General features: G+C 39.7%; 1 protein-coding gene across 3 annotated transcripts in view; it reads left to right on the forward strand.

The window, feature by feature from the left end:
• The window catches only part of LOC143018823 (uncharacterized), a 293,530-nt gene that overhangs the window by 9,867 nt on the left and 268,663 nt on the right, over window positions 1-15,000 (forward strand). For all 3 annotated transcript variants that reach the window (XM_076174400.1, XM_076174399.1, XM_076174401.1), the window contains exon 2: window positions 1-174. This exon is cut by the window's left edge and continues 10 nt beyond it. In XM_076174400.1, coding sequence (XP_076030515.1) covers window positions 1-174 — 174 coding nt within the window. The remainder of the gene's footprint in view (window positions 175-15,000) is intronic.

The raw sequence follows: 15,000 nt of genomic DNA on the forward strand, positions 1-15,000 counted from the left end.
GAGACTCCGGGACTTTGGTTACAAACACGAGCGACGACCGAGGAAGGTTCATCGTCAAAGGACTCCAACCAGACACAGACTTTGAGCTCGTACTCTATGCCTCCAACCACAACGGTCGATCGGAACCCGTCTATATGTATTCAAAGACACAACCAAGGAAAATTCCGCCTTTACGTGAGTACTATAGAATATCATCTTTTATCAGTGGACTCGAGGGTCACGAGACCAGTGAACCAGTGTGGTCTGATTCCATTTACGATTTGAGGCTTTCCGTTATATTTTTAATGATTCAACTAATGATTTGCTGTTGCTTATCGTCGTTCCACACTTCTCTACAAGAGATACGAGTTCTCTCTAAAATATAATTGCCACAGAACAGATAAATTTTCTCACCTGACAAGTTAACACATCTATAGTATAGCCTAAAAATATTTTGATTCATTATATACCTACATTTTATAATTGGGTGTTGGTGTAATCGGAAGTAAGATAATCTCAGTATAGTTAAGTTGTGGGCTCGAATCCCGCAATTTTCTCCGATTCCCACCAGTGACTGTGACCTGCCCCAACAGTCCAGTCGCATAGGGCAAAGGTGGCAGCTTCGACCACAGCTACTCAGGGCCTCCTAGCGTAGGCTTCTGATCATCACTTTTTGGTAAAACAACATCATAAACCTAATATGTTATACTCATCCGTTAAAGAAATTGAAAGAACATTCACTATCCAGAATAAAATCGTCAAGGGCATATCAAGCTTGATATGTAGGTCAAAATCAACAATACTAATTAAACAAATATAAGAAATGCTAAATATATTTACTACTAAGTTTGTATTGCTAGCAATCAGTTTTATATGAATTATGATAAATTCATGCATCATGATAAAAATGCATACATCTTTCTACTCAAGTGATCCAAGGCAAATCAAACCAATAAAAACAGTGAAATGTGCTTTTGTTTTTACATGAGTAATGCAGGCTTGTGTGGTTTGGACTAAAATGTGGTTCCATATTCAAAAGACCTCTCAGAGAACCAAAATTTATCTCTCAAACTAGAAGCTTCAGCCACAGGAGAGATAAAGGTCTTTGCTCAAAATGGTTCACAGTGAACAAACATGCTGGCAGGAATGTGTGTGTGTGTGTGTGTGTGTGTATTTACCTAGTTGTATTTACCTAGTTGTATTTTACGGGAAGGGGAGCTATGCTCGTGGGGTCCCGTCTTCATATCTCATTTTATCTAAACTATTTTTAAATTCATGTATTGTTTTTGCACACACCACTTTCTCATCTAACTTGTTCCAACTGTCTATTGCTCTGTGAGGAAAGCTGTTCTTTTTAAAATCTCTTCTATAGCTGTCTTTTTTTATTTTCTTTCCGTGTCCTCTTGTATTTCTGTCATCCCATTTTATCAGATTTTCTCTATCAGTAATTTCTATGCCTTTCATGATTCTGTAAATAGCTATCAAATCTCCTCTCTCTCTTCTTTGCTCTAGTGTCTGTAGTTTAAGTTTTTGTAGTCTCTCTTCATATGATAGTTTTGAGAGTGTTGGTGCCAGTTTTGTAATTGCTCTTTGTATTCTTTCAAGTTTTTTTATACATTTTTTTGTACTTGGTGACCATATCGTTGCTGCATATTCCAATCTTGGTCTTATCAGGGTGATTAGGATTTTCCTCACCATTTCTTCATCCAGGTATGTAAATGCCACTTTGATTGTTCTTATTAAATTATAAGTTTCTCCAAAAATCTTATTTATATGTTTCTCAGGTGACATATTATTCATAACAATGACTCCCAGGTCCTTCTCATTTTCTACTTTTTTTATTCCTTCTTCTCCCAAATTATATGATCCTGTTATTCTGTTTTTGCTTTTTCCAAATTCCATTATACTACACTTTTTTGTATTGAACTCCATCTCCCACTTCCTACTCCATTCTTGTACTTTATTTAGATCTCTCTGTAGTGATTCACAATCTTCTTCAGTTTTCACTCTTTTCAGTAATTTTGCATCATCTGCAAAGAAGCTCATATAGCTTTCAATTCCTTCATCCATATCATTAATATATATAGCAAACATTATTGGGGCCAGAACTGTTCCCTGCGGGACACCGCTTATTACTTCATTCCATTTTGAGTGCTGATCTCTTATCACTACTCTCATTTTTCTTTCTTGCAAAAAGTCTTCCATCCAATTTAGCAATTTACCTTGTATTCCTCCTTCATATTCTAATTTCTTAAGCAACTTCTTATGTGGTACTTTGTCAAAAGCTTTTTTTAGGTCTAGAAATGCACAATCAGCCCATCCATCTCTTTCTTGTATTATATCTATTAGCCTTGAATAGAAACATATTAAATTGGTGACGCATGATCGTCCTTGTCTGAATCCAAATTGCCTTGGATTTAGTACGTTGTTTTTTTCCAAGTATTTTACCCATCTACTTTTGATAATTCTTTCACATATTTTTGCTATTGTACTTGTTAGAGAGACTGGTCTATAGTTGGTAGGTTCTTCTTTATTTCCTCCTTTATATATAGGTACTATATTTGCTTTTTTCCAATCTTCTGGAACTTTTCCTTCTTTTAAGGAACTGCTTATTATGCTATGTATTTTGTCTGCCAGTTCATTCCTGCATTCTTTCAGAATCCAGTTTGCTATTTCATCTGGCCCATGCGATTTTCTGACATCAAAATTACCCAAGTGTGTCAATATTTCATTCTTTGTTACTTCTATTTCTTCCATAGGGGGGACTTTTTCCTTCCACTCAATCTCTTCAGGTTGTATATTTTCCCTTGTAAACACTGATTTAAAATGTTTGTTCATAATTTCTGCCATTTCCATTTCCTCAGTGTATTCAACTCCTCCTTGTCTTAATTTCTCTAAGTCTTGTTTGTTTTTCAGTTTATTGTTTACAAATCTGTAGAATAGTTTTGGTTGATCTTTACACTTTTCTATAACATCTTTTTCATATTTTCTTTTTTCCTCTCTGCACTTTTGTACATATTCATTTCTATAACCAGTATATATTTTCCATTTTTCAGGTCTTCTGTCTTTTTTCCATCTGTTCCAGGCTTTGTCTCTTTTGTCCTTTAACTCCCTACAACTTTTGTTGTACCAGCATTTTACATATTCTTTTTCTTGTTTTTGTCTTGGGACATACTTTTCCACTCCTTTTTTGTAAATTTTTGTCAAAATATTCCATTTCTCTTCCACTGTTGTTTCTTCTTTGTATATTTCTTCCCAGTTTTCTTGTTGGAAGAATTCTCTTATTTTATCAAAGTTTGTTTTTTCATACATCATTCTTCCTTTTCTATATTGTTCATTTCTTTTCATATATTTTTCTTCATTAAGTTCCAGTTCAATCAATATGTGGTCACTTTTACCTATTGGTGTTTTATATTCAATCTTGTCCACTATTCTAGGTTCAGATGTAATTATTAAGTCTAGCCTCGATGGTTCTTCTTCATTTCTATACCTAGTGTTCTCTTGTATCCATTGTGTCATTGAATGGTCAGTAATCATCTCAAGTAGAGCATTTCCCCATGAGTCATCACCACTCTTTACTGTCATTTCTTCCCAGCAGATTTCTTTGCAATTAAAGTCGCCCATCATAACTATTCTTCCTCCGTCTTCCATTATTTTAGTTAATGCTATCTTTGTGTCCTCTAACATACTTTTATGTTCACTCTCCTCCCATGAGGCTGTTTTCGGAGGCACATAATTGATCACAAATTTTCTGCTCTTCTTATCTCGGTCTTCCACTTCTATCATAATCATCTCTACTGTATTCTTTCCATATATGACACCTTTCACGTTTATATCCTTCTTAGTCAGGAACATAACTCCACCCCCTTGTTTTTTCTCTCTGTTTCTAATCCAATAATTGTATGTATCATGTCCTACACTGTTGGGTGGTAGTGGGTCTTTTAATTTTGTTTCTACAATTCCCATTATGTCCGGTTCTTTTTCTTTCAAATAATCATTCAGTTCATTCAATCCTGTTATCAATCCATCTATATTTGTGTAAGACACTCTTAGTTTTCTGCCACTTCCATTGTATTCTCTGTTTCCCTTATGTTTTTCTTTAGTATGTCGAACTGCTTTATTTTCATGTTCACTACTCTCCAATAGAATCTCTCTTTCTCTGACTCCGTTCTTTCCTCGTTTTTTGCCTTAGCTTCAATTCTTTTCTGCTTTTCTGCCTCTCTTTCCTCCTTATTCATTTCTCTTTTTATCCATACCTTTTTATATTGATCATTTGTTGCTAGTTTCCCTGTCTTGGATAGAATTTTCTCTGCTGTTGTTTGTGACCTGAATTTAATCTTAATTGGTCTGGTCTTATCTGTACTATATTTTCCGAGTCTGAATTTTTCCTCAATTTCCTTTATAATTTCTGGTTCATCTTCCTGGACTAATTTTAATAAACTGCTTACTCTTTCATTTTCCTCCTTGATTCTTGCGGTTCTATCTGGGTTATGTTTCTCTTCCATTCCTAATATAATTATACATTTCTTTTTGTCAGCTAATTCTCTTACTATATTCTCCTTCTGTCTCATCACTTTAATAACTGAGTCTTCATTATGTTCTTTCAATTGCTGTTTGAGTATGTCAGTGAATGAAACCTTATTCCCTTCTTGAGTTATTCTCCAATTTTTAGCTTCTGTAGCTATTTTCTCACTGTTTTCATTACTATTCTTCTTCAATTTCTCATTCTCCTCCTTTACATTTCCTAACTGTCTTTTTAGGTCCTCTATTTCTTCAGTTAAGTTTCTGTTAGCCTTCTCTAGTTGTTCCAACCTTTCAATTCGGGTTGTGTCCCCCCCACCCTCTTTAAATCCCTGTGTGTGTGTGTGTGTGTGTGTGTGTGTGTGTGTGTGTGTGTGTGTGTGTGTGTGTGTGTGTGTGTGTGTGTGTGTGTGTGTGTGTGTGTGTGTGTGTGCGCTTTAATTGATTCTGACCATATTCATCAATATATGAATAAGGCTGCTTAACTTTACTCAGGCCTTTATCTATAGATAATGCAATTATTTAGAATATGGTAAAGAGTAATTTTTTCATTTATTTATTTGTTCATTTATCTATTTATACATCTACATATTTATTCTATTTTATCATTTTTTTTACTTAGGGTTCTTTCTTCACATAACCCTTGTAGATACAGGAACATATAGAGAGAAAGAGTGCAAAGCAGTTGATTGAGTCCATAGTCTTTTTAAGTAAGTATCTTGGGTTTTTTGTTAGACTTAGGTTCCTTTTTTTCGCAGAACCTTCTCAGCTGCAGGAACATCCAGATAAAGAGAGTAAAGCAATCGCTTGAGCCCATAGTCTTCTTAGTCAACAACCCTTGATCTTTCTGTCAATATTTAAGGTTTTTGATGGAGAACTTAGTGGCAACCCAAGACTGAGTGAAGAAAGATGTCGAGTTATCTGTGGAAGGCAACCGCCTCCACCTCAAAGAAAGTGAAAAAGAACTCAACTTTACAATACTTTCAACCCAGGGTTGTGGGTGGGAGGGTTGTAATGGCACTTGATCCAAAATATAAAGGGATTTTAACTTTAAACAATACAAATCTCTAGTGAATAAAGGCCAAAGAACGACCATTTGCTGATGTTATGATTTCTTCTGTTTTCACGATCTATGTTACGCTGCTAATGTACGACGCTTTACCGTCCATTTTACATGAAAAAATAAACTCTATTCTACTTGATTAAAGGTTGACTAACCGTTGCTGCGTTTTTATATATTATCTATTTTATATATTTTTTTTCCTTTTTATTAATGTTTAATCTCGCTACCGCCTATCTAATTTTTTAAATGAAATACTTCCCAAACCAAAAGGTCTAATGATTAGCTGATTATTTCAAATTAGTAAATTTGCCTTGATGTGAAGCGCTTTACTTTAATTACACATTGCAAGAATTTATGTTTTGGCTTGACATTCGGCATTTACTTGTCATCAACACTTGTCCTTAAAAGAACAAAAATGACGGCTTCGATTACAATGGTTCTCAAATTCCTGCAATGAGATGAGAGCTCGTCTTTACACAGAAATTTTCACCCGGCATTACCACCTAAACAACAATCTACATGAGTGCTTTTGTAAAAAGCTTAAGTTTTGTAGGTTGAGGTTATATCATATTTCAAGATGATATCACCAACAATTAACAATTAATCAATCGTTCGTTATCGCCAGCTAAAATGATTTGATTTTCCAAGATGTTATATATATATATATATATATATATGTATACATATATATATATATATATATGTATACATATATATATATGTATATATATTCGTGAAGCGTGGCAGGAGATTCTCTTTTAAGCATATTCTGTTGAAAACGACAGCAAATTCATTAGAAATTAATTTCTTTCTTAAGCTTTCTAGCTTACTGAAAGTAGATTTCTGGGGAAATGAGAGGGGAAGAAGCAAATTTGTATCCTCTCTGGTTTCTGGTAGATACATAGCACTGTTTTTAAGGCGGCTTCAATAAGCGTCACTATTTGTTCCTTTCCTTTATTGGTTCACAATTTCTTCTATGGTTCTACACTAAGTCAATCACCTCCTGGTTCTATATCACAATGCACTCTATTCCTTTGTACGTATCATCGGACCGACTCCCGTCCGAGCTCTGTGCATTCCCTTAAGAAGGCCGGAAACTAGGACTCAGCATTTTTGGAGGTTCCACGCTCGTATAAGCTTAAGAGTTTATGCGAGCAAGATTACAATTGATTCTTCTTATTACCATCTTGGGGCTACATTATATAATACAGTCCAACATGTCAAATATACATATATCCAGGGGAGGCTCGCCAGTACACGCAATAATGTGTTCAGCACTGCGCGGTTACCTGAGCGATCGCGTGTGTTCGTGTGTGCGTGCTCGGCCGTGGCGGTGGCAGGAACTGCTGTAGTCAGCATGGCGCCCTATTGTCGGCCGGCGTGTTTGGTGGTAGTCTGGTGAGTGTGTGAGGGAGTGAGTGGGTTATATGACTGGGCGATACTACTCGTCATGTATATGAGGCGTATACATATCGCTCTCCCCCTGGGGTTAGGTGGCTCCCGGCACCTAAGGTTACATGGTTAACAAAATCTATACGTAAGGTTATACAGTGAAAAAAAAAATTCAGAGACACAAAATCCTGGGTGGTTAAATGTGAAGGTGGGGGGGGGGTGCTGAAGTGAATCCGAGGTCCCAAAGGGGCATCTTGAACTGTAAGTATGGGTATGCGATGTTGTGTCTCCGAAGAGTAACGTTGTGTCTCACCAGAGTATATGTTATATCCATTGTCACACGAGAGTTTACACCATATTTCGTATATCACTGTTAGAATTTCCTTTTCCAATGTTATATTGTTCACGTGATATGTCACCGTCACTGTTTGGAATCTCATTTTCAAACACTGTTCTATGGTCAGTTTGGTGTGTCACTTAGCATTTGTTTTATTTCACAGTATGGTGTGTAATAAAAATTATTATGATATTTAAGATATAGGGTGAGACACAAGAATAAACTTAATCTAGGTTTACAGTAAGTCGGGAATGGGGTTGAAATGTTTTGGAAGATCTTATTTTATGCAAAAGAATTTGGTTAATACCACAACTATAAAGAGGATGATTAAGATTGAGAGGGCTGTGGAAGTATATGGCAGTATTTGGTAATGAAGGTCGAGGGAGTCCATGTCAAGAGTAGTCGATTTATTTAGTAGGTGTACCATGTCTATCTTACTTGGAAGGATGGTATCGGGGACCTTAGGTAGGGGTGGGAGTAGTATTTGGGTAATGGGACTAGGTCGTGGGTCAAGTTGAGAGTGCCTTGGTGATGGAGTTTGTTGGGGAGGAGCATTGAGTCCATCATGTAGATGTGGCAGGTGTCTGGTAGAGTGATGGAGCCGTTAATCTTATGATGGGTGGGTGGTTGGCGTAAGCATATGACCGACACTAAGGTTGGGTGGGGGAGATATATGAAGTGTTTATGTCCCACATGGGTGTGGTGAATTTGGGTGTTGTCTGAGAAGCAAAAGTCACACGTCTCGGAAAATTTTACTCCATGTGTCGTGAGTTCTGAGAGGCAAGGTTGTGATTTGGTTAGTTAGAAGTGGACAGATATGGAAGTTTGGACGTGCTATTTTGCACTTTGCCATGGTTTCTGGGGAGGTTTTGCTGATCCACTGATCGTCGGTTGATTTTAGGATAGTGGAGGTTGGTATGTTGAGGGTCATAGTGCGGTTTTGGTAAGGGTAGGGGAAGGGGTAAATTTCCCAAAGAGAGAATCTTTTGATGGGGTCCATCGGGATGTTAATTAATATGAATTGTTGAAAGATAGTTGATGCTAAGATGGGGTAATAGTGTTGTATTTCATGTTTGGAGAAGAAAGGGGTAAGTTGCAATGTATTGTGGGCTTGCCGTAGTGTTTGACTAAGTTGGGTTGGGGTGATCATTTGGAAGTCGACTACACCTGCGTGTGCGTTCCAAATATCTCTCTGGATGAGATTACTATGGTCGAGGAGACTGTCCAGTTTTTTGTCTAGTTCATTTAGGTGATGAAGGAAGAAAAGGGCAGTTTGGGAATTGGTAATCTGAGATAACTGGGAGTTTGTGAAATGTGCAAGGTGATTGTATTTATCAATTACCGAATTGACTGAGTTAGCGAGGAGGTCTATGTTCTTTGAGTTTAGCCCTATGAGTTTACCTTGTTGTTGTAGTACTTGTGTTATGTTCCCTATGTGTGAATGTACAGTTTGTATGTCTTGTTCAGTAGCAGTTCCGAACAGTGATTTGGAGATAATGCCTAAGAAATTGAATAACCCTCGTTTGGTTCTACTGGCCTTTGTGGCGTCATAGTCTGGGTCTGGGAGGTGGTATATTGTGTATTCGATGTTTTCTAATTTGTCGTGTAGAGCGTTGACGTTGTGGTATAGTGTCATTGAGATTTCATAGTTTTCATGAGTGTTGTTGGGTATTTGCTTGCCAATTAATTTTTCCATGTTTACTAGGTCTTTCCGTAGTTTTGTAATGGGTTGTAACAGAGTGACCGGTGAGATCCTTAACTTGATCATTATGGAATCTTCAACGCATGCGGCTGTGCCATGGCTGTTAATTATAGCTCCAGGCAGTAACCTGGGAGCGGAGAGGGTGAGGTGGACGAGGAGAGGCAGCACCATGAAGAGGTGCATCTGTGGAGGAAGGTATGTCTTAGTTGCTGAGGATATGTGTGTCTGACTTTCGCTAAGGTAATATTGGTCGGAAGGAAGTGGAGAAGTTTCATTAGATATGCGGAAGGGAGTTCTTATTGGAATTGGGCCATTTTAACCTCCACTGATATATACATGACGTCTTGCATCTTCAGGGGCGAGAGCTAGAGTGCATGTTTAGTTTCGTCGACGTAGGGTCATGGGATGAGACTTGCGCTTGGGTGAGTTATGTGTGAGTGCGGTAGGTGGGTTGTTGGTGGGAGGTGGGATTGGGTCGAGCTTGAGTTTGACCTTTCTCAGCTTCTCTCCATGTATGGTTACGGTTGTGTGATCGGAAGGATCCGTTAGTAGAAAAACATTGTTAGGGAGTGAGCTTGTGACTGTGAAGGGACCTAAGAACTTGGGTCTGAGTTTGTTAGTCCTGGTTGAGTCTTTGACCATGACAGTGTCACCTAGCGCTATGTCAAGTGGAGTTTACCGTTTGTGTTGTTTTGTCTTTGTCTTTTCTTGGGCTTCTTTGAGGTTTTCCCTGACTTGTTTGTAAATGGTTTGCATACCTCTTTTGATGCAGTGTGTGAGGTTGTCTAGGTTGTATAAGGGGGGGTTGGTTGGTTGAAGATTTGGTAGGGTAGGCGCATTGGCTGGCCAAAAATGATCTCATGTGGGGACATCTTTGTTGCGGAATTGACTGTGCTGTTGATACTGGCTTGTACCTGTGGTAGCCAATCTTCCCAACTGTCCATGAGATCGCTGAACAAAGGTCTGAGCACCTCTAGGACTTTGCGATTTGTTCGCTCAGTCAGACCATTTCCTTGTGTGTGGTAGGCAGTGGCAAATGTTTGGTCAATGTTGTAGAGGTGTGCTATTTCGCGCATCAACTCATTTTTGAATTCTGATCCATTGTCAGATAACATTGTGTGTGGTATGTTGTATCTACAAAAGATATTGTTAACTAGGGCTTTGGCTACAGTCTGTGCTATTTTCTCTTGGAGTGGTATTAGGATTGTGTATTTAGAGAAATATTCTACTGCTGTGAGTATATAATTGGAACTTTGATGGCTGGTTGGCATTTTGAGTAGATCAATGCCAAGTGTTTCCCATGGCTCAGCAGGGAGTGGGATATTGTTGATGTTGAGTTGTTTTGGGTCAGGGCCTCTGAATTGGTTGCAAGTGACACAAGATCCTATGTGTGTGGTTATGTCTTTTGTCATATGTTGCCAATAGTATGAGTGCCTAGCAGTGTTTAGTGTCTTATCTCTGCCTGAATGGCCTCCCATTGCACTGTCGTGCAATATGTGTAGGACCTTGGGAACTGGGCTCTGGGAATGATTGTTACATCTCTGGTATTAGTGGTTCTCCTTATAATTCCGTCGATCAATTTGAGTTCCTCTATAGGGACAGGTGGTCGGGACTGTAAGGGGGTTTGTGAAAGGAGATGTTGTTTTATTGGGGACCATATAGGGTCTCTGTCAGTTTCATCTCTGAGTTCTTGCATAGGTATGCATGTGGTTTGGGTTATAGGGGTGATATGAGTTTGTCTGCTTAAGCAGTCTGCCACTATATTAGCTTTCCCAGCTAAGTATACGATCTTGGGATCGTAATCAAGGAGAGTTGCTTTCCATCTAGCAACTCTCCCATGTAAGTCTTTTGAGTTAAAGAGATAGACTAGGGGTTGGTGATCAGTGAATATGGTTATTTTGTAACCTAGGATAAGAAACTTAAAATGTTTCAGACCCCATATGAGGGCTAGGCCTTCTTTGTGTGTAGTTGAATATTTACTTTCAGGCTTATTAAGTACTCTATTTGCGTAGGCTATGGGGTGCTCTTTGTCATTTTCATCTTTCTGTTGTAGGACTGCGCCTATTCCTTTAGAGGAGGCGTCTGTGTAAAGAAAGAATTCTTTCTTCATGTCAGGGAAGGCTAGTACAGGGGCTGTGGTCAGAGAGTGTTTCAGTGTGTCGAAACTTTGTTGTTCTGTTTCTGACCATTGAAATGGTTCGCCTTTCCTTGTGAATTTGGTTAGGGGGGAAGCTATGTGTGCAAAATTGTAGATGAAGTGTCTATAGTATGATGCTAGCCCTACGAAACTTCTCGTTTCAGTTGTGTTTCTGGGTATTGGGAAATTGTTTATTGTATCTATTTTATCTGTGGTGGTATGGATGCCTTGGCTATCTACCTTATGGCCTAGGAAGGTGAGTTCCGTCTGTAGGAATTTACACTTTCCTAGTTGGACTTTCAATCCTGTGTTTTTGAGTCTTTTTAGGACAATTTCTAGTGTGTGAAGGTGGTCAGTTTGTGTGGGACTATAGATTATGAGGTCGTCTAAGTAGACGAATAATGAGACTCCTATCATGTCACTGAAAATGCGGGTCATCAACCTTTGTTGGGTTGAGGGGGCATTCTTAAGGCCAAAGGGCATACGTTCGAAATGATAATGTCCTTTGTCAGTGGAGAATGCAGTTACGGGTTTCGATTCATCTGTTAATTCCACTTGCCAGAAGGCAGACTTAAGGTCGATAGTGGAAAATACTGTATTCCCGTTGCCAATGCATTGTAGTACATCTTGCATGGCGGGGAGGGGGTGTGGGTCAGATTGAGTGAGATTGTTGACTTTTCTAAAGTCCACAACAGGGCGTAAGGTTCCGTCTTTCTTAGGGATCAGGAAGAGGGGACTGTTCCAGGGACTGTCTGAGTGGGAAATTACGCCTTGGTGTATCATCTCTTGTACACTGTTATTGACTTGGGATTTCCTACTGTGAGGTATGCGGTAAGCGGGAGTGTAGGAAGGGGGGGTGTTAGGGGGAATTTGGATGTGATGTTTGATTATATCACATTTGCCTAGTGGTTCACCTTCTAAGGCGATAGCTGATCTATTCCTTTGTAGGAGGGCTAGTAGCTTGTGAAGAATATCTCCGTTGGCTGATGTTGTGATTTGGTCTGGATGGATAGGGGTGAGGGGTTGTGGTGGTCTTACAGTGTTGATGTGTTGTGGGAGTGGTTCCTGGATTGGGGAATTATGGAGATGGACTGAACAAATGTTTGTGTTCTTCCTGATTTTGCGATGTTGATCGGAGAGATTTGTTAACATAGCTAGGGTGTGTTTATTTTCTGATATTATGTCCCAAGAGTGTTCAATTGAGATGTTGGTAAGTCTAGACGTGTCTGAGTCAATTATGACATCCTGATGTCCGATTGCTCCGGGTATAAATAGTGGGACAGTCATGGAATGTCTAGGGGGAATGATGACTGTGTTAGACATCAATGCCTTTGAGGTGACATAAGGGGGTGGTCGGAAGGAATAGCTGTTAGTCGGATTTGGAGTATTTAAGGAAGGTAGACATGAGATAGGTTGTGTGTCTGAGTCGGGTGTCTCAGGAACTGTTGACTCATTATTTACATCTCGGAAGGAGATTTTGTTGGTCTCAAGGTCTATCTTAGTTTTCCAAATCCTCAATGACTGTAATCCTATTATACCTTGTTGATCAAGACTCCATTCATCAGCTATGTGGAAGGATGTGAAATCTACTTGGGAATTATTCACTTCTATGTTTAGATCAATCATGTCGTGAAGTGAAATGGTGCTCCCTTCTATTAGGAGTCCTTCCATATTGGAAAATTGAATTTGGGGTGGGTCATTTAATGCTTCATAGAGTGCTCTGGGGATGATGTTCAGATTTGTTCCTGTATCTACCATCATGTCAACTGTGAGTTGATCTAGGGTCACTTTTAGGGTGACATAGTTGTGGTGTGTGTGAGATGTTCCTATGGTGGTTTGGTGGGTGAGGCTGGTACGCGTTCCCCCAATCGGTGTTGAGTTGTGCGTGTCGTGTGGGAGGGAGCTGTTTGTCGAGGGGTGGTGAATGGTTTGTTAGTTCTCTGGTGAGGTTGTGGTTGTGATTTCTGTTGAGAACACTCTTCGTTGGAGTGAGTTGTGGTTTTGTGTAGGTTGCAGTATTTGTTTGGATGTGTTGGTGTAGGTAGGAGTGGAGGTTTGGAGGGGGGTGGAGCTTGTATGGTTTGATGTTGCACTTTGCATTGCGCATCCGTATGGGAGGTAGTACCATGAACTGAGCAAGGGATGGCGCGGTGTTGTACCTGCGGGTATTGTTGTTGCTGTGTTCGACACTGGGCATCGGTGTGGGAAATGGTTCCATGAACTGAGCAACGGATAGGGTGGTGTGGTGCCTGTGTTTGCATTTGTTGTTTTTGTATGCAGTCTCTAGTGTTGTGACTTTTTGACAAATGGTAGGAACACCACTTAGAAGATTGTCCTGGATTGGTGGGAGGGGGCTGCTGTGACTGAAGGCTATTTAGTCTAGGGAGATGGTGGTGGGTGGAGAGGGGAACATCGCAAGCGTTGGTGATATCTAGGATGTAGGTATAAGCTAATGGATTTCTAGTGTTTAATTCCCTTTTTGAGGCCTCTTTTAAACACTTTGGTGGGAGTTGAGAAAGATAGAAACCTATCTCAAAGAATGTTAGTAATTTTTCTATTGTCATGACTCTTTTCCCATTAGAGTCAGTGTATACCCAAGGGCTATTATTTTCTAGGTCCTCCCTAACTTCTTTGATTTTGCTAGCAACAAAATCGTAGATGTTTGTTTGTGTTGGAACTCTAGTGTTATTTAGAAAAGTGAGGATGAAATTGATGTTGTTGGTTTGTTTGTTCTGTAAAACATTTAGCAGGTGATTTTTGTAGTCTTGATATGTGATTCCACTCGCGACTAAACTGTCTATCATTCGTGCCCTCGATCTGAATTCATCTGATGCTTCTATTTTCTGACGGCATAGATTTATCTTGTCAAATTCAGAGTAGTGTTGGTTCTTTGAAAAGAAGAGGTCACATGCTGTCAGAAAATCAGTAATGGATAAGCCACTAGCTTTGGAGAAGGTTGGGATTTCGGTTAGAGGGGTAATGGTTTGATAGTTGTTAAATATTGTAGGTTGAGTTTGTGGGTAGGGATAATATGGTTGGTTTGGAGGAGGGTTAGGTGGTGGTTAGTGGTATGGTGTGGAGGTGTGTTGACCGGATGGGTTATGGGGAGAAGTAAAGGGGAATTTTTGGTAGGAGTGGGGAGTGTGATGGAGGGGTTGGTACAGTGGGTGCACGGGCGGGGGAATTAGGGGTGTCGGGATATGGGGGTTGAACTGATGATTGTTTATAGGAGGAGTAGCTGGAGCAAATGGTATGGTGGGAGGAATGGGTTGTTGTGGCTGAGAGGGGTTGAAGGGGTCTTCTTGAGAGGGTTGGTTATAAGGGGGTAAGAATTCATCTCTGTACTTTTTGGGGCACTCACTTTCTCCGCTCATACATAGTCCGGGGTTGGTGTCCTTAACATACACGCTGGAAGAAAAGGAACAGTTAGTCTGTTTAAGGAGGACGTCCAGGAAAGGAAGGGAACAATTTTTACTATGTTCGACAGTGAAATAAATCTCCGACACCTCCATGAGTTTCCTCCTCAAGATTTCAAGGTCTTGGTGTGATCAGTTTGGACAAAGACATTATTAAAAGAAATGTGACCCCCACGAAAGAACGTGACAAATTATCTCTCACCATTTATTACAGGAACAAGAAAACATCTTCCCTAATCTTAAGAAATCACACCGCCCCAAAACCTCATGGTATACGTCAATCCCACGTAGTATATAAATTCACCTGCCCAGAGGAGGACTGTACGCCCCTATCTACCTACGTGGGAAGGACAACTACCACCCTGTCCAGAAGAATCACCCTTCACCTACAACAAGGAGGACTGAAACAACACCTTTGGACCCACCACAGACGCCATCTCGACAGGGAAACCA

Source organism: Oratosquilla oratoria, chromosome 35 (assembly GCF_046742065.1).
Source record: "Oratosquilla oratoria isolate Oo_2021 chromosome 35, ASM4674206v1, whole genome shotgun sequence".
Taxonomy (NCBI): domain Eukaryota; kingdom Metazoa; phylum Arthropoda; class Malacostraca; order Stomatopoda; family Squillidae; genus Oratosquilla; species Oratosquilla oratoria.